This window comes from Xiphophorus couchianus, chromosome 15 (assembly GCF_001444195.1).
Source record: "Xiphophorus couchianus chromosome 15, X_couchianus-1.0, whole genome shotgun sequence".
Lineage (NCBI taxonomy): Eukaryota > Metazoa > Chordata > Actinopteri > Cyprinodontiformes > Poeciliidae > Xiphophorus > Xiphophorus couchianus.
In genome coordinates this window covers 14,092,485-14,112,281 of record NC_040242.1, presented here as the reverse complement: position 1 = coordinate 14,112,281, position 19,797 = coordinate 14,092,485, and the positions used below count along the sequence as shown (strand labels likewise).

At 42.2% G+C, this 19,797-nt stretch overlaps 1 protein-coding gene across 1 annotated transcript; it reads right to left on the bottom strand.

Moving 5' to 3' along the window:
* Positions 1–8,762: 8,762 nt before the first annotated feature.
* On the bottom strand, positions 8,763–19,419 carry LOC114158757 (protein SOGA3-like). The gene is made up of 10 exons (XM_028040592.1): positions 18,357–19,419; positions 17,325–17,549; positions 17,070–17,228; positions 16,305–16,373; positions 15,772–16,041; positions 15,307–15,687; positions 12,190–12,852; positions 11,757–12,092; positions 11,294–11,330; positions 8,763–8,894 (listed from the first exon to the last, which is right to left on the bottom strand). The coding sequence occupies exons 1-8, from the start codon at positions 19,050–19,052 to the stop codon at positions 11,982–11,984; spliced, it is 2,574 nt and encodes an 857-aa protein (XP_027896393.1). The 5' UTR covers positions 19,053–19,419; the 3' UTR covers positions 8,763–8,894; positions 11,294–11,330; positions 11,757–11,981.
* Between the last annotated feature and the right edge of the window lie 378 nt (positions 19,420–19,797).

Sequence of the window (19,797 nt, the reverse complement as noted above, 5' to 3'; positions counted from 1 at the left end):
CCTGGTGCAGTGGGATGATAGACAAATACCACGGCACAAAGTAAACAGACTTATGCAAACATCTCTTGTTGCTTATGGAAAACATTAGAAAACATTATGAAATATAAAAAGAGCAAATCTTGTAAAGGGAGGTTGTAAAACAACTCTGTTTCAGGCCGTCTGGGCATCTTAATGCTCAGCTGCCTCAACGAGCAGGGTGGTCCTGTCACCCTTCTCTACACATTTTTATGAGACATACACATAAGAAGCGCTTTACTGTCTATTTTGAGTCTGTTGCGGTGGCAACTGACACATGCTGAGGATTTTATCGTAGACCCCTCCAGTCTATTGCTCCTTTGAGACAGTGATGTCTGACATCAGGAGAGTGATGGATGGGGGATGTGGGTAAGAGGAGGGAGGGAATGTGAGGCTCCAGAGAACAACTAAAGCAGAGTCTGTTTATTTTCATGCTTTGCAATAATATTCTTTGAGCACAAAGTCGCAAAGTTCTGGCTGCATATAAATGTAGATTTGATTTGTGCCAGATGTAGTGTTTTATCGTATTAACTTCCAAATATCCTATCCTGTCTAGATATCTCTAAAACATCACAGCATCCTGGACACTTGTTGACACTCCCATTAAAGATGTGTTCTTCCACCAATAAGGATCTGTTTAGTTAGTTTTGCTGTTACACGTGTATTCAATTAGTGTATTTTCCTTGCCACTATCCCCAATTCGTTACAGCTTAGTGGTCCACAGCTGGTCCACAGGCCTAATTGTTCTTCATGTTTTAGATTCGTCTATGCTTCACCACCATCCATCCATTTTCTTCCGCTTTATCCGGGGTCGGGTCGCGGGGGTAGCAACTTCAGAAGGGAGGCCCAGACTTCCCTCTCCCCAACCACTTCTTCCAGCTCTTCCAGGGGAATCCCAAGGCGTTCTCAGGCCAGCCGAGAAACATAGTCCCTGCAGCGTGTCCTGGGTCTTCCCCGGGGCCTCCTCCCGGTGGGACGTGCCCGGAACACCTCACCAGGAAGGCGTCCAGGAGGCATCCTGACCAGATGCCCGAGCCACCTCAACTGGCTCCTCTCGATGTGGAGGAGCAGCAGCTGTACTCTGAGTCCCTCCCAGATGACCGAGCTTCTCTATCTCTAAGTGAGAGCCCAGACACCCTATGGAGAAAACCCATTTCGGCCACCTGTATGCTTCACCACACCTGATTGCATTACCTCATGATGCTAATGCCCCATTTATTTAAGTCAGATGTGTGGCAGGGAATCCCTTAAACACGCAAAGGCCACTGCTTCTGGCCTATTACTCTCCACTTGCAGCCTGACACTAATCAAACACTTGCTCCTTGTTTAGTAATCACCTCCCCAGCCTCAATGCTTCTCAGTTCAGTCAACTCCTTGCCAGATCCATCTGCCAAGTTCTGTGGTTTGTTACCCTCCGGTTCAGTTGCTCACTTGTGTCCTGTAAATTTAAAAACACAGTTTTTCTCTAACCTGCCTACCTCTTGTTTGTGTTTGGGGCCTCCACAATCTTCACCATTCCACATGGTTTGTATTTATGAAAATAGGTGGTGTTTTTTTTTAGTGCGGTCACTGTTGTCTACCATTTTGATGTGTGATGAAGACACCTTGGCCTTTGTGTCATGTCATAGGTATACCTCAAGGAATTTGGATGCCATAGACCATCAGATAATTGATCAACTGTGGTAAAAATGTAAGTATAAATGTAGGAAATTTTAGGAATTATGAGAACTTAAAAATCTTAGCTGTCATATACCAGCACGCAAATAATCTAAATGATTGAATGCCACACACTGCTTCTATAGGCATCCAGTGCTTCTTTACGAGATGCATAAAATGCTGAAAAGTTGGATTTTTTCGCCCACACCATTCAATAAACATACTTGAATATCTGTTTTGTCTAAAATCTTCAGTAAAATTATACTGCAGTAAAAGTGGAATTTATTTTTAGTCGTTTTTTACACCTCTTTAGCAATGGTGCAAACTACTGAAGTCAGTGACTGGCATCAATAATTTACAGTGGAACGTCTGTAACCCAGAATGTGTTTGAAAATGGTCTAACTTCACCTGTGTATCAAGTGTATTCCAAATGGATTCATAGACCAGTAGAGAGGGGAGGCTAGATTTAAAGGCTGAGTATCGATCCCATTGGTTCAAATGTTCATAGGACACGTATCCCAGGAGGGTGTTCTCAAATGTCTGTGCTGATCCCAGGAAGGCAGCACATTGACACGTAGTTATGATGTACAGCAACTCATTGAAAAGGGCAGATCAGCACTGTTACTTCAACCAAAGCCATAAAATGAGCTGAAGTGTGCAACCAAATAATATTGAGGAAGTGCTAAAGTGTATCTGGATTGATAATTGAGAGCACAAACATGAAATGTAATGTAAGAACCAGACATTTCAGTGGAATTAATGCAGTTTTTATTTCTTCCTGGGTCTCATGCCTGGTCTTGGAGTCGGAGTGGGTGTGTTGTCTTGGCCTGCTGACGTCAAAGAAGCCATGGCTACGATTCAGCTGTCCTCTCTTGTTGTGTCGCCCTTCTTCTCCCTCTGTCGTCCGGCTGTCCGAGCTCTTATGAATAGCCTGCGAAGCAGAGAGACACGCTGTGCCAAGCTCTGCCATCCGGTGTCAGCCTGACCGGATTGTCTCAAAACAGGGAATCACAGAGAAGAGCAGTAGCTGGAGAAGAGGATGAAGAAGGGGGTGAATAAATGCATATCATTCAGAATTTATCCAGTTGTTGATCTATTTCACAGTTTGTTTTATGCAGGCAGGGGGTTAGGGTGCCAGGGAGATTGATGAGAAGTCCTGGCAGGACATCTCATTAAAATACCAGCGCATGAACTAGGTGCCAAACTGTAAGGAAGGTGGTCATACACACACACATTAAATCTAGAATGAGAGAAGACTCCAGAAATAGAAAGGTGGCAGAGAGGAAGTACTATGTTGACACTTGTGACAGAATAAATAACACTTTTACAACCAAAAATAAAAGTAAAACAAATAAAAATCCTTAAGAGTCTAAGAAATTTGAAAATAGTCATTTAAACTCAAATATTAAATTTTTTTGTTTGATTTTTTCATTGGTGCAAAGAAATAATGATATCAGAGATAAAGAAAACATGGCTAAAGAGACAGAGGGGAATTTGGGGGGGAGGGGGGGGACAAAAACTCCTCCTCTTCTGTATTTATACCCCCCAAGACAGCAGGCTAAGATTTCTGGCACCAAAACACACGTCACGCTTGCTATTTTGGTCTGAGGTGCTGCATAGCACCAAGAGGTTGGGTGACAGGACTGAGGCATTATGGGGCCAAGGGACTGTTCATCCTCACACAAAGCATTTAAATTACTTTTCACAGTTGAACTACCTCTATCGGGGTTGAAAATGTGCACCAGACCATGCACACATGTGCATTTGTGTATCTGAAGTGGTCACTCTGTGTGTACAGTAGCAAATAATGGACAGTTTGTGCTCCATGTGTGCAGATGTGGGAACTCGAGAGCGTGTGAAAGCGTGATGCCTCACCCTGCAGAGAGCAGGAGGTGTCAGGGAGGCCAGAGGTTGTTGAAGCAGTCTTATGAGGCGTGAAACACAGAGCAGGAAAAATGATCTCTGTCCTCACAGCACACTGGATACCCTGATAACGACGGGAAGCATAACTGTTGCTGAATAATGACTCTACAGTGTTAGCGTACTCTGAAGTTTATTCATTGTGACAAATGGTTTTGGAGAATAATCTCTTTAAAAGTGCATTGCTAGATGACAGCCCTTAAACTGCACTATATTTTACTTATTTGAATTCAGTTTAATCAAATCATTTTGTCCTTTCATTATATATATATATATATATATATATATATATATATATATATATATATATATACTGGTGAATAACTGGTAACTGGTGAATATTTTTCACCAGTTTCTTTAGAAGTTAAAGATTTCTATTCTTTTATAGTAAAGCGACACAAGGCAATCCAAAACACGGGATCAGCATTTACTTTAAGCACAGTCATATTTATTACCAAGAAAAATACATGAAAGGCATATTAAAATCAATTGTCACAGCTATTATTTGAACATCTTCAATACTTTGCATCATACAGTCCAACACACTTTTCAGCAGTCTACAGGTCGCCTCTGGGAACTTTGTCCCAACTGGATCCCCCTCTGGTAACGAGACGGCATTTGATTCAATGTATCAACCAGAAAAGCTGAAAGCGCGCACCCTCGAACTGGGGCTGCATGCTAATCCTTCACATAGAAAAACACTTTCATTTTTATACAAAAAAGTTAAATATCTGGGAACAACAAAGCAATATGGTGAAATGTTGGTAGAAGTTAGGCACAGAAGAAGTTTAAAGCTGCAGCATCACCGGTGAATATGGACGTTATGTTTAGAACACATCAGGAGAAAGTTTTCCATTTCATTTTAGCACTCAGAAAACAGGAGGCCCTTATTTACAAATATGTTGTACAAGGTGATGGGGACAGATGTCATTAGATGGAAGATGTCACATAATGATAGTTTCTGTCTGAAGGGAGTAGGAAATGGGAGGCCGATGCTTTAGGCCAGGACTAGGGGTGCGAGTAAGAGGGCTGGGGGGCCTGTAGATTGGGCCTGACGGGGCACTGATTCTGGCAGTAGGCGTACGGTTGGCCCATCTGGAAGGAGGTCTCTGGTTGGCGGGGCGTGCAGGACGAGAAAAACTCCTCTTGGGTCTTGCTGGAGACATCTCTGCAGGATTTACCTGGTGGGAAACATGCGGCTCACAGTTACTCAGAGATTCATTGTTGGCAGAGCTGAAGACATATGAAGGAGAACCAACCTGCTGTGGCTCTTGTCCATAAACCATGTATGTCGCTCTGGGATTGGAGCTGTACTCATGCTGGATCTCCAGCATGTCCAGCAGTTCTATAAGTCCTTCGTCCCTCAAATAGCCAGAGTCATGTACATCCTGTCTCCTTGGAATCCGGTGAGCTCCAGGAGAAGGACTCGTTGTCCTATAATCTGTTTTGGGCTCCAGTTGCTGCTTTCTTGCTCTCCCTCCCTCTCTGTCTGCCCCGCTGTTAGCCCGGGGCCGGACCTTCGGGCTCCCTGGTACCTGAGATCTCCCCAGAACCTGTTGGGGAGCAGACTGAGAGCCTTTAGCACTACTGCAGCCTTCTCTCTGATCCTTGAAATGATGCCGAGCAGAGTCTAATAATGAACCCCGGATTTGGCTGGGCTCTGTCTCTGCTGTCAGCACATCAGAATTTGCTTGGCATTTCTGGTTAGGCACGCGCATTGGCGCCTTGCTGGCTCCTCCAGTGGCTCCCAGAGCTCTGCGCTGACAGCAAGGAGTGGAACACTTTGCCTCTGGGGATGGTCCCTGATGGGTCACCACCCCGGATTCGGTGAGTGTCTTGCCCTCATTCTCTTGAAGCATGGCTCCAAACTTCCTAAGAACTGAGGGGCTGCTGCACTTTCTGTCTCCCAGGACTCCTGGAGTGAAGGACTTTTTGTCCAACAAAGGAGACTCGGCTGTCAGGACTGGGAACTGAGAACGTGCTGATGCAGCAGAAGTATCTCTTTGTCCAACAGGGGGCTTCGCACCAGTGTTTTCCTCTCTGTGGGGGGAACCCCTCATGTGAGACACTCGGTTCTTTATGTTTTCAGTTTCCTCAAAAGTGCTCAAATATTGATCTGGTCCAACCCTGGATTGACAGTAGATAAAAAACAACAAAAAAAGAAATTTTCAAAACGCAAAATGTAGGTTTCATTCTTTTATTCACTTGACATGTCAGTGACAGAAGTTTCTACCTGTGATTTCCGGATCGTCTTCTGGCCTCATCCTGGAATGCAGAGATGTCCTGGTTCACCTTAACTGTGTCACTGAAGTGCTGAAAGAGATTAAAAAGTAATTTTAATGTCTGTTCACGGTGTCTACCAAATATTGAGCAGCTCTGGCATCATTCAGCTACGTACAGCTAAAATATTTTGATCTTTAAAGACATATATTGAAATTGGCTGTTTACTAGAATTGACCAATGATTGTCCATCCATAGAGACCTCCAGGAGACCAACCCAGGCATCCGTCCCTTCAGTGACCCTCTCCACCTCATTCTGTGTAATCCTGAGGTGCTTCTAGGCTAAGAGGAACTTGTGTTTCCTCCAAGCTGTTTTAGGCACAGAAAACCTCCAAAGGCAGATGAGCAACAACTATCCGGTAGGAGAATCCAAAATCGGACATTTCTTTGAGTAGTAGGTGCACCGTGTAAAAACACTCTTTGGTGTGGAAGTTGTTACTCAAGGAAGAAGTCGTGGAGATTACTACTTTCAGTATGAGTGAGGTATTGATAATGAAGTCTGGGGAAGCAGAAAGATATGAGAAGCTATTGAGGAGGAAACTGTTTTTTGAAATCTTTTACAACTTTTTAAGATTCATCTAGATTGCAAGAGAGAGCAAGATGTGATCTGTTTTATCCTTTTCAGCTTTTAACATTTGTCATGTTGAAAATGTTAACATTTTTAAGGGAATGACACACGTTGACTACTCCTTTAGTAATGCTAGCCCTGCTAACTGTGGTGATTACTTTGACATCAGCTTTGAATGTCACTTCCTTAATAATTTTATATTGGTTTTCAAATAGTAAAACAGTGTTGTGCATGGGCTGCTTTTTCTCACAAACTCACTTTACAAGTAATATCAAGAATCAATCATCACATCAAACAAACACTTGTATTATTTTAGTTCCTAAACCAAAATCGAAATCTCCTAAAACTGGAGCAGTTAAAAGCGTTACAAAAAAAACAGGGATGGGAAATTGGTCATTAAATTCTGACTGGAGAATTTCTACTGATGTCCAGAGGGAACAGAGAGTCTATCATTTCAACCTTATTACCACTACTCAGTACCTACAAAGTGCACTGGGCTACATGAGAAACTAACTTCGCCGTGTAAGCACTGTTCAGGGAACTGAAATCAATACATTCCTGTCAGAACCACAGCTCTGGCTCACATGACATCCCACCTGTCTTGTTTTTGCAAATGCCAGCAGAACAAGGCACGAGGGTCAAGGAATCTACTCACCACGTGGCGAGCTCTGTTGTTCTTCCGGCTCGTTTTATTCCCCTTCTCCAGATAATCCTGCAGGAAGTCTCCGATCTCTGAAACCCCGTTGGAGCGGCAGCAACTGTAGCCGTGCCCATCATGACCTCTGACACGATTCCCGCTGTGGGAACCAGGCGCAAACAGGACATTGCCGTGTTGCCTCAGCTCACAGTCAGATGGGCCGCCATTTTTCTGGTTGTCACCAGTGATGTCGTTCGCTCCTCTGCGGGCCTGAACTTCATTGTACAGCTTGAAAACAAAAAGGAAGAGGAGATCATGAAGCCCTCACTGCTGTTTTTACATTGATTTGACCTATTTTCTGCAATTATAACAGATATTACGCAAAATCTGCCCAACCTATATTTGTAATCAACACGTGCTTTTCCACTTTGAAGAAGCATCTGCTTGATACTTCCCTCAGGATCCACTTTCAGGCTATGTGTATAAGTGACAGAGAGGCTGAATGTGTCCCGCAGGTCTGTCAGCACAACCCAGTTTAATTAGCTTGTTAGCATTTGTCTGTACTGCTGCTCCAACGAGGTCATGAGGTCGAGTCAGTCTGTGTGCTGCCAACTGTTTAATATGGAGCGTACACACACTTTGCACCAATTACCGCTCCCTGGGGAGACAATCAGGAAGTACCTCTAGTACAGAGGGGTAATATTAAGCTACGCTTGTTTATTGTCGTCCTGTAAAATTTCAAATCTGTTTTAGTGCAGATGAGTTCAGGGAACTGAGAAGGTTGATGTAAATAGTGTAAAGAATGCTGCGTTTATGAAAGCAAGTTATATTTTTTCCATATATATTTTTTTTACAGAATGGCCATTTTAATTAAATACCAGAGAACATTTTGCTGAGGCCTGAAAGAGGCAATGAGTTTCAATGCTGCCCCTCCCCCATTTAGTGCTGCACACTGCCAGCCAGCTGTTTGAAAGGAGAATACTTCTTTTTTTTCAAACAAAGAAGAAAAAAACATTGGTTGTTTAGTAACAATTTGTGAACTAAAATAAACAGAAAGTCATGGTACTGGAACCGAAAAAGCTCCAGCTACCTTTCTTATCAAGGTAACACTGCTTGATTAATTAATGTGCCTAAAAGAAAAAGTTTTGGTTCAAAAAGCTTCTAAAAATCTTTGCTTACTTTTGTTTATTCCACATTTTTGCTTAACTATGTTCAAAATCCAAATAACAGTCAATATAAATTACAGATAGCATCATTTAACTATCATAATTGGTCAATAAATACAAATAAATAGATTATTTTTGTGAAAATACGATCACAATGACGTTCTGGTTTTACTCAGGGTTATCGTACCTCAAGAATCTCATATTGGCCAAAATCTACCTGTGACACTAGTATTTTATATTCTAAGTCTGCATCACTTTTTTTTTTAAACAAATCTCAACATGCCAATTGAGATTACCAAGAACCTATTTGGATTATGTGTAAACTGATTTTCCACTCTGACACTAGATGTGTATCCCATCGATTCTTACCTCTTCTATTTTCCTTTGGATGTCCTGCAGCTGATCCTCCCACTCCTGCATCTCGGAGTCAAAGTTGTCCGCGGTGTCGGGCCTCTCCTGCCCCCACCCCCGGCCACCGCATTCCAGCCCCAGCTCCAGATCGATGGCTGCCATGACGCAAGCCGTTCGATAACCCTGAGGCTCTGTTGAATAGCTGCTTCCGCCCCTCCTTCTTCTGCTTTGCTCTCTTTCGTTAAGAGGTCACAGCCGGAGTGGCAGTTAGGTAACTGATGGGACCGATGACCTGAAATCACTAAAAAAGGACAAATGCATGAAGGAAAATTTGATTTGTCTTCAAGATAACACAAAAATCTAGGCCGCATGTCTATTTTTAACAATAGTATTTAAGGAAGATCGAGATTTTGTTTCAACAGTTTGACTATTTATTCTGTTTCAACACTCAGAGGACAAATATTCACAGCCCCACAGTTTTGGCATTCTCCTTCAAAATCCACTGCTGCCTTCTGTACCACTGCAGCACATGTGTGGACAAGTGTTACAAGACGGATCTTTATCAGGCATTTGACCTCCAGCCTGCCTCTTCAACGCTCACTACATTCAGGAATCAGAACACTCTATCTACGCAACGAGATGCTCGGAACATGACCAAGATGTTAAAGGTTGATTCTGGGTTTCAAAGCTAGACATTCAAATATCTTCCTATAAATTTTCTAGAATATTCAACTTTAAGCTTCCTAATTCATCTTTTTTTAATCTTAGCAGCATAAAAGAAATTAGGAGGGGAAGGGTTTTTGCTGTTGTTGCCATAATTCAGAATGACAAGCATCCTTGTCGAAAGTGCCTGAATGTACCAGCCATTTCCCTCCCACCTGTGATGTAAGAGTGGAGATATTAATAATCCTGTAACTATGCATAGTAAGGTGACTCAATGTCCTGTGGACAGAGACAATCTATGCCTGGATCAGGGAAGTTTATTTTAAAAAATCAAGTACATGGCTTATAACTTAGCAAAAATATGTAAAACTGGTCAAAATCCTGCTTCTTTCCTCTTTTTAAAGTTCAGACTATAATAGTTATAAACTACATGTTTAACATTTCCAGAAGAGAAAACACCTGCCTTTTAGTCTTAATGAACCCAACAGCTCTTACCTTAACAATACACAGAAATGCTCCCTGTCTTGGAGTAAATATTTCCTCTGCTCTGATCCCTGTCTCTCCAGCACTTTCACTCCCCTCGTTGCAGAGCTGTAAAGTCCCCTCTTTCCGTGTTGCTGCCCTTCTCTTATGCCCCGCTCTGTTACGTAAAGCCCAGCACACTCGATTTAAAGGGTCCCCTTCAGAATTAAGACCCAAGCTTTGAGCTAAAGGGTAAACATCTTCTGTTCCAGCTGGGGTCCCCGGGCTTTATATCACCAGCCCAGTGCGTGCCAATCGGAGTCGAGATCAAATGTCATAATGTCAAATTTATTCCAGCATTCGAAGTCTCATTGGGACGACTGTCGTCACCAGCATCCTGGCTATAATTACCGGTGCACACACAGAGAGGGAAAGTGTTTACATAGCTATTTCAGCTGCCGCTGCTGTCTTGGCCAATGGGCTCCTCTGTTGCTACTCTGCTTATAGGAGGCCTGGGCAGATTTCGTCTTGTGACCTGACCGTGCTGCAAATCATTTTTCCAAAGGAAGCCAAATGGGTGTGGGTGACACAGTGAGTAATAATGTGTCACAGTCAATAATATCTTTATTGAACACAGTCACAGAAAGGAGACTGTCGGGTGGATGCATGGCATGGTTGGCATATTTTGAGGTCATACTTTGAATTCTTCAAATTTCAGATGTGATTTGTTGTTCTTTTGCACTTAGGCTTAATTGGTTCTTAGAACATAAAGGAAAATAAAAATGAAACATCAAATGTTTTTGTTTTAGATTAAAAAAAAAGGCCTTCCGTTCCAAATAAAAAATATATAAATACCACATAAAGTTAAGTTGCAACGAAAAATTTCAAATAATTTTATTGGATTTTATGTCGTAGATTGTTTTGTATTAATAATGACCAACATTTAACATAGGGCCCTTAAATGAAAAAAGAGGAATACCTTAAGAAGTTCTGATAGATGAGTCCAAAATTCAACTTTTGAACTTTTGACCAAGTAAAGTTTAAATGCCAAATTCTATATATGGAGGACAATTAATACAAAAACCATCCTGGCCAATGACTCTAAAAATACACCCAAAGCTACAATGTGATGGTTTAGATCAACCCAAATATGTGCTAGGATGGCTAGGATCCAATTGAGAATTTGTGCAAAGACTTCACGGGGCAAATGGGGCTAATTACAAAATGCACACAGCTTTCATATTTTTATTTGAGAAAATACAAAAATACATATATAATTGTCTTTAAGCTTCACATATTGTCATGAGCTTTGTTTTGACAACATGTGAAAAATGTCAGCGTATGAATACTGTGCATGTATTTATGAAGACTTCACCCTCACTGACAACCGTAGAACCAAATCAGAGTTCTGTTGGCAACTTTAGCATCACCTGACAAAACCAGCCCACGTTTGACCTATCAGTCTTCCCTCTAGTGTAAACGCCCTTGGATCCTCTCCCCACCTGTTCTCTAATATAATAAATCATCATTTGTCTTGGCGAAAGAACTAACAAACACACTTTGTCATTACTTTACCTTCAGGAAACAACAGCAGGGTGGTAGGACAAGTTTTCTGGAAAAGAAAGAGAATTTTGCATTCACAGCACGTTAAGGACAAACTGTGGTCATGTCTTTTGTTTTGGAAGATCATAATTAGACAAAGATATATTCAGTTACTACAAAATGCACCTTTCTAAGGTGGACTTCAGATACTAAGTGAATAAAACTATACAAACTAACTGCATCTTAAAAGGTAATTACATCTTAAAACTAATAATTTATACTGCTAGTTAGGTCACAGGTGCCAAATAATATAATTGGAAACTGACTTTTGTGTTTACAAACCAGCTTACGTTTGTCAGGTATTAAAATCTAAGCGCAACTAAAACAACAAAAGCAGAAGAAATCCCAATCATTCCTTAAGTCAGGCAGTAACCATGACAACCATGTATGTCGCAGGATGAATTCATTGTAAAAAAAACCACACATAAACACTCACCTTCTGTAGTGAGGGATGCTGATAGTGATCTGTTATGATATTAGAGATTCCAGTTGTTGAAGCTAGTTAATGAGCGGAAAGGGTGAGGGCTGAACTTTTTCTGTGCTTTAGATTACCATGGCAACAAATGAGGAGTTTTTTTTGGGGGGGGCAGAGGGGTGGAAGAAAAATGAAATCAACACAGCAAACACAAACAGGGATAATTTGAACATAGGATGGCTTACATCACAGAACAAAGAATAGAGTAAACAGGAAGACTAGTTTAAAGATAGTGGCATAAGAGAGGGATGAGAATAAGACGAGTATAAGGATGAGCAAAATGATTGGTTGGAACATCTGAGGAAAACATAAGAGGTGAGAAAAAGAAGAAAAGTCAGTAGTCTCTTTAGGACTTTTGAATGTCGTCATGAAGCTGAAAGATTTTAATTCTCACCGACAGCGGCTCCTCTGCCTCTCTGTCCTCAAGCCTTGGCACCTCCAGTCTGTCAATAAAAGCTTGCAGCTCTTTTCGGAAGGCCTTCATCTGGGCGTTAATGCGATAAAGTAGTTCATGTTCCCTGATCCTGCTCCCATCATCCTCTCCGTCGTCCTCTCCTGCCCTCCGAAACATCAAATCGCCATTTGAAACGTACACCCTTGCCTCCGAGATGATGGTGGCCGTGTCGGCAATGAGCCTGTCGATGGTGCGCACCAGCCTCTCTGCTTCCACGCGGATGTCTATCAACTGTTGCCTGTCGCGGAGGTTGCAGCGGCTACCGGGCAGGAAGCGAGCCAAGGCAGAGGAGGCGGAGCCCTCCGGACCCGGCGGGGTGTAGAGGCCCCTCGTGGGCGTCATGCATCGGCTGCTGCCGTTGTTGTTTCTCACCTCGTCCGAGTCGCTTTCCCCGCCCACGGGGCCCTCCCGTTTGCGATGAGGAGGGAGCAAGCGGGAGGAGGTGGAGTCCTCGTCGCTCTCACGACGGCCGCTCGCCGCTCCACCCGCATCGCTTTCTGCGTCGCTGTCTCGTGGGCTGGGCCGCAGGGAGAGATGGGAAGCCAGGTCGTAGCGTTGCATGTTGGAGAGGAGCACACGGTTCTCATATTGAAGCTGCATTACCTGAAGGAAAAGAGAGGGGGAGCAGTGAGACAGGAACTTGTTGTGGTTGATTATGCTTTTCACAAACAAAATTACACAGATCATGAAACCATTTAGGATTCATTTTAATCCAACTTTATGTAGGAAATTACCAAATTACCCTCAGTTATTTTCTTAACAATTAGTGCTGATTTGTGTTTGGTGTTGATCTTATAGAAAATAATACAGTCAGATATGTTTGTAGAGCAAATCTGTCACTGACACTGCATGGCAACCCAACCCACTCGACAGTGTCCTGACTGGGCAAGGCAGGACACACACACACTGCATCGCACTTAACAAAGGCTGCCCCCAGAAGGTTTCAAGAGGGTGTGTAGGTGGGGCAAATGATCATCTTGTGGTGATGCTCTTAAACCAAAAGTCATGACAGAATTTCAAGAATTTTCTTTAAACAGTTATCATATGATGAAATGAAGGCAGGGATAGGAGACAGAGACTGATTGTTGTGGGGCAAAAAGAGGACCTAATTGCAAGTAAGTAAATAAATAATATATTTGTGGACTTTTCTGGGTAATTATTTCAGTCAATCGGTGGTAATAAATTGTTGACCTTAAGTATAAAAGAAGGTGAAGTCATCCTGAGCTGTGCCAAAGCAAACTCACAGTGATGCATGAAAATACAACAGCACTTCTGTCCTGCATATAATGTCGCCTACGCTAAGTGCGTAAGCGGTCTGTTTCTTTAAATCAAGCATTAGACCCATGCATCTTGAACTTCACAAATTCTGTGATGTTACAACACAGAAATAAAAACAACTTCATTGTTTTTATTTGGATTCAAAAAGATGAATAATTACTCAGAAGATGAAACGTCGTTTTAACTGGTTTTTTTTCTATTTTCTTCACAAAAAAGAATTCTAGATGCTTGTCTCAGTTGCATGTCATTTGTGGAGTGCATAATTATTGGGGCATGAGTTAGCAATGCATAGGAGAGGTGCACTAACCTGGGAGAAGGAAATGGCTAAAATGCACCAACACGATAGGGATATTGAGGCTTTTATTTTGAAATTTTCAGTAAGCTTCATTTTAAAGGGCCACACTAATCCCATGTGTAACAGCGGTTGGGCTAAACCAGTCATATAACGCCCAAAACAGCAATTACCTGATGTGAAAAATATGAAGGCTTTTATTTTGTAGGGTGTGATGCCTTTATTTTGACAGTCCAAAGTTATTGTCAGTTTAGGAGCCATTTATCACCAATGACAAAAAAAAACAAAAACATTTTCACTTTTCTGCAAAATTCACCAACTGCACAATCCTTGTTAGGTTACTACTGTAAGTAGTATAAGATAGGTAGTATTTCAAAAGAGCATTTGTTTTATAAACAATAATATAACTTATAAATATAACTTATAAATTGAGATGAGCGTTTTTCTGATAACGAACTGTCACGAAATATAAATCAGATTTTTAGTTTAGTGTTGAAGGTCTGTTATATAATATATTTAAGTAGTATTTCAAAAGAGCAGAAGAAATCTTATGTTTTTTGAACAATAACAATATATGTTGTTAATCTGTTGCTAAGAGATGAGCGCGTTTTTTTGGTAACCAAGTGCCACGAAGTAAACATTTGACTTTTACTTTTGTGTTGAATGTCTGTTTTATAATACATTTACCACCGATGACACACAAAAAAAAGTCACTTGCCTGCCAAATTCACAATTCTTGTTAAGTAGTAAGTACTATAATGTAAGTAGTATTTCAAAAGAGCAGAAAAATCCTATGTTTTTTGAACAATAACAACATATGCTGCTAATCTGTTGCTAAGAGATGAGCGTGTTTTCTGGTAACCAAGTGTCATGAACCAAACATCTGAGTTTTACTTTTGTGTTGAATGTCTGTTTTATAACATATTTACTACCAATGACACACAGAAAAACAAACACTTTTTTTTTTCACTTTTTTGCCAAATTCACCAACTGTACAATTCTTGTTAAGTAGTATAAGATAAGTAGTATTTAGAAAGAGCAAAATAAATGGAGGAAGTCAATGTAAAACAACATACTAGTTGTGCCACATGCAACTGGTAGCATTTAGGCTAACATTTGCATTTTGGCTAATTTTAGCTTATAAGCTATTTTTAACATACTGAATGGAATAAGTCCATGTTACTCAACATGCTTGTGACGCTCCACATGCTATTGAGTACATTGTACCTTACTTTCTCATTGATGCTAATTTTTAGCATCATAAGGCTGAGTTTCAACCGACTGGCACACTTTGGCCCTTGGCCCTTTTAAATTTCTTCAGAAATGTTCTAGTTTCGTTTCCTTCAACTTTGCATGTTGGCCAATCACACAACATCTCATTACCCTGCACCGTAGTTTGTGGTTGTAATGTGACTTAATGAATGTAAAATGTTAAAGGTTATTATCTTATTACAAGTACATACAACATAGATAATAAAATTTCAGACCTTGCCACTGAGATCATTGATCTGCAGCCTTGCAGCTTTCAGCTCCTCTTGCAGATTTTCTGATTTGGCTCCATCAGGCGTTGCACCTCCTGAACCCCCTCCACCATGCCTGGCTCCTCCCTCGTGGGTCCCGGCCTTGAAGCGCAATTTGTTCAGCTCTGCTGTCACCCTCTTGTTCTGCTCCTCAGCATCAGCGAGGTTTCTCCTCAGGAGCTCTGCCTCGTCCTCCACCAGCTGCAGCTGCTGTCGGAGCTCGGTCAGATCGTCGCCCAGACCTCGTCCCACGCCCGACCCGCCCGTCGCATCACGCCCTGAGCTCCCGGCACCCTCCCCCTCACCACGGAGATCATCCAGCTCAGCCCTCAGACCTCGGTTCTCAACCTGATTGGAAAGACGGAGACCAACTTGAAAAGATTCCAGAAATTTCCCCTAAAAAAAGCTTTTCACTGCATTGTCTGGTCTTACCTCCAACTCTACTATCTTCCTCCCCAGGATGTTGGCCTCCTCTTCCACCAATCGAAGCCTCAGCTTCAGCTCTGACTCGCGGGTGGTGGGCGGACCCCCGGCCTCCCCTTTGGGATGGGTACTGTCCAGTTCTCCATAGAAGGAGCGATACTTCTGCAGCTCTTGCTCCAGGCGGTCCTTTTCCTTGTCGATCTTGGCCGCCTTCTTCCTCATGAGCACGGCTTCCTCTTTGATGAAAGCTAACTGGCACTTCAGGTCGTCGTTCTCCTCCTGAAAGACGAAAAAGAAAATCAGTCTCTGCAAAAATCCGCAAAGACTCAAAGACTTAAGATTAAAGTGAAGATTTTGAGCCGCAGCCCATCAGCCAAGAGATTGGGCCAAGACGATTTTTAACTTTCACTAAGTCTCTGCAATTGCTTGAGCACTCCTGTCTACATATGAATGACATAGTTGATCGTAGAAAAATGATTGGTTCAAAACATGAAGATACTTGGACATGAATATAACTCCAGCTGTTAATGAGAGCTTCTGACCTCAGTCGGAGTCTGTGTTGGCTTCTTGTCAGCCTTCTGGACGTCTTTGCTTCCCCTTCGCTTCTGAGACTAAGAGAGAAAGGACAAAGGACAGTTTAGGCCTTCATGCTTTTGTTTCGACAGCATACGAAGACGTACAGTGCCAACTCAAAGTAGTGTATAAATATTTTCAAATAAAAATCATAAAAGCCATAGAACCTTTGAAGCATTTACAGCTGCCAGTCCTTCAGAGGTATGCCTCTACCAGCTTTCCAGATGTGGAGACATTGGTTTTTTGCTCAATTTTCTTTGTGAGATAGCTTAAGCTCAGTCAGCTCGGATGGAAAGCAACACAAGAACATCAGTATTTAATTTTTACACAGATGTTTTGATTGGGACGCGATGAGATGCTGTTTGTTCACTGATATTCTGTGCAGCTGTACGTTAGCCTCTTTTTACTAGACGACGTTTGAAGCTGGATTTTATTTGAGGGAAGGAGACTAAATACAACTTCACACTAACATTCAAAATATTATGTGTGTACTAGTGACTTAACAGGATGTGAAAAAGTTCAGAGTATGACTATTTTTGTATAAAACTGGATTATGTGCCCATTCCAATTAAAATGGACAATTTTGTTAGATTTTATATTTAAAATATCAGCTTTTTTTTTACATGCTTTATAAACAAATTAGAATTCAGAGGTGCCAATGCACTGCACGAAAACTTCGGTGGTACCGCATGATAAAGACTACATTTAGTCTTTGCTACCAAGCATGACCTCACCTCTTTGGTTTTGTCTAGTTCGTTCTGTAGAGCCTGTTTGGTCACCTCCACCTCTATGAGTTTCTGTCTCAGTTTTTCATTCTCCTCTTCTGTCTTTGTCCGTTTCTCCTCCACCTTCTCCAACTCGTGGTGCAGCCGCACCGACACGTCCTTTGCCACCTGCAACAGAATTAGCAGCAGGACTAATAACTCCGACAAATGCTTTGCACGATAGTGTCAGAGGAGGATTGATGGGTTTTGACTGGCGGCTTCTACCTTCAGGTCCTGCTCCAGGCTCCTCAGCAGCTCTTCATCAATCTCTCCCGTCTGGGCGTAGCGCAGCCTCTTCCTCTCGGCCTTGCGCAGTCGATACTGCAGGATCCGGCAGTTTTTATTGGCCCGCTCTAACTCACGCCTCATTTCCTGCAGCTGGCATGTGTCTTCCTCATAGAAGGTGTCTCGCATCTCGTCCATCTCGGCCCTCATCTCCTCGATCTCACACTGGCAAGAATCACACCAAAGATGAGCAGATGGGTCATTAATGTAGAAAAGCATGCTTCACTGTAGTTTCACACTGAAAAGCTTACTTTAAATAACCTTTTAAATTATCTCTTTCTTGTTCATTCATGAACTTTTATTTGCAACTATACTTTGATTTCTTCTTTTTTTGATCCTTGACTGTTAGTACTATTAATAATACTATTAGTATCGTGTATTTAATATGAATTTTTATTTAAAGTGTTTAAGTTTTTCCTGATTTTGTTATCGATAATGCCAATGTGCTCTTTACTCACCAGACATTTGGCACCAATATGCTTCCACTTGAATTAGTTTATAGTTTTTTTTCTTATGCATGACGTTTTTGTGGTGCTTTCCACCACAAAACACAAACACACAAAACACTGTAGCGAAAAGACAATATTTTAGAGCCAAATAATTTAAGCTCCCAGTTATCTCTCTGCAGTGTGGCAATTTATACTTTGTAATTTCTTTAACAGATTTAGCAATTTTTCCAACATCTTCTTCTATATTTAATATGTAAGAAATCCTTGATTGTGACTATCTGATTAGTTCATTTTAAAGACAAAACATTATTGATCCAGGTGAATCAATATCAGTACAAGCTAATGAATAACATTATTCCCCTCCGTATAGAGCTTAGCCTTCTCCTCGGAAGAATAATCAACAGGCTAAATGATTGATTGCCCATCTTTTAATAACAACGCCAGAATACATACTATTTTTCTCTGTTTTTTTCTCGTATTTTATAACTGTTAACAAAGAATCATCCAGTGATTAAGCATAAACCTTGAGATCATCATTTTCCTCCAGCAGCCTCTCTATCTCCTCTTCCAGGGCCTGGTCCTGCTGTGTCACGGACGCCTCCTCCGTCTCCCCCGCAGCCGAATCCGGCTCTCCCTGCGCGGCCTCTACCCCAGCAGCGCCCTCCGCTTTGGTCTGCATCTTCACGCTTCTCCTTTTCAGTCTCCTGTGCGGATGAGAGTGAATCGGCTCAGCCTGAAAGCATCCTCCTCTCCCCCAGCCCAAGTCGAGGCCTGCTCCGCAGCCCCCGGCGGCGCCGCTTCTCGTCTCCCGCTGCCTGCTATCCTCTTTTCTCCTCAGAGGAGAGGATTTGTTGGGCAGGATTCGTTGGTCGGGGCGGCGTTTGAAGCGGGGTGTGCCTGTGGCAGAGCGGCAACCCGGTGGTGCTGGTGAATCTACTCTGGCAGCATCCGCCCTGTTCGGCGTGAGATCAGCCTCAGCACCAACTGGCTGGACAGCTGCTCTGCTGAGCCTCTCGGGCTCCCCCTCTCGGCCGTCCGCGGATCTGGTTTTCCCCGCCTCGGTGTCTCTGCCTCTTTCCGCCCTCAGGGAGGACCTGGACCTGCTCGGATGTTTGGCAGCACGCTTGCTCGCTCCATCTTGAGCTCTGCTTCGTCCCCATGAGCTTTTACCAGCTGCTAATGTTGTCGAAGGATCTGCAGCGCCACTGGCGGCTGGCATAATTTGCGCTTCTACTTAAATCAATTTCACACATCCCCCAGTTTATAATATAAACAGTCAAAAATACATAAAATTGCTATACATAATGTCGAAAGTAGTGCGTCTTTGCTTTAATTCACTTTCATTTTAATGTTAAATGAATAAAGTTTCAACTTGCATAAAGGCTCCACTAGATGCCGCTTTTCTCCAGTAGTGTCCAAATGCATCTTTTGTAAAAATAAAAACAAAAATGTCTGCAGCAAAGGTTTCTACCAAAAACTGACTGTCCAGATGGAACATTAACTCTACAAAAATACGAAAGAAGTTTGGTCGATTGCCTTTTCCTGTTTCCTGGACTTTCGGATGACCGCAGAACCATTTGGAAAACTGAGGGCACCACCAGGCACCACAATGGACCATGGCCATGACGTCAGAGAGGACGTCAAACCAGGAAGCAACTTTAACATTCAAATTCAAAAATACTTTATTAATCCCAAAGGGAAATTAAATAACATAACATGTATAATCACTAATTTTCGCACTCCGTCACTTTAGAGCTATTTTTTTTCTCCTAAATATCCAGGGTTGTTAATGTAGATTTTTTAAGAACACAAATCAGACAGGTGAGAAAACCTGTGCATAATGTAGTTGGTCCTCGTTACATTCACACTAAGTCTGGTTGATGATAAAGAAAATAATAATAATAAAAAAAACGTACAGCACTTTGAAAAAATATTCACGCAAACGTTTCGTTTTTGTCATTACG

Bases quoted from the DNA above. Each gene is read 5' to 3' on its own strand.
- LOC114158757 (XM_028040592.1), bottom strand. From the start codon at position 19,052: ATGCCAGCCGCCAGTGGCGCTGCAGATCCTTCGACAACATTAGCAGCT. The intron at 16,374-17,069 runs GTGAGGTCATGC...TTTCTCTCTTAG, and splicing joins AACTAGACAAAACCAAAGAG to TCTCAGAAGCGAAGGGGAAG. The intron at 12,093-12,189 runs GTGAGAATTAAA...TGTTTTCCTCAG, and splicing joins AGGCAGAGGAGCCGCTGTCG to ATGTTCCAACCAATCATTTT.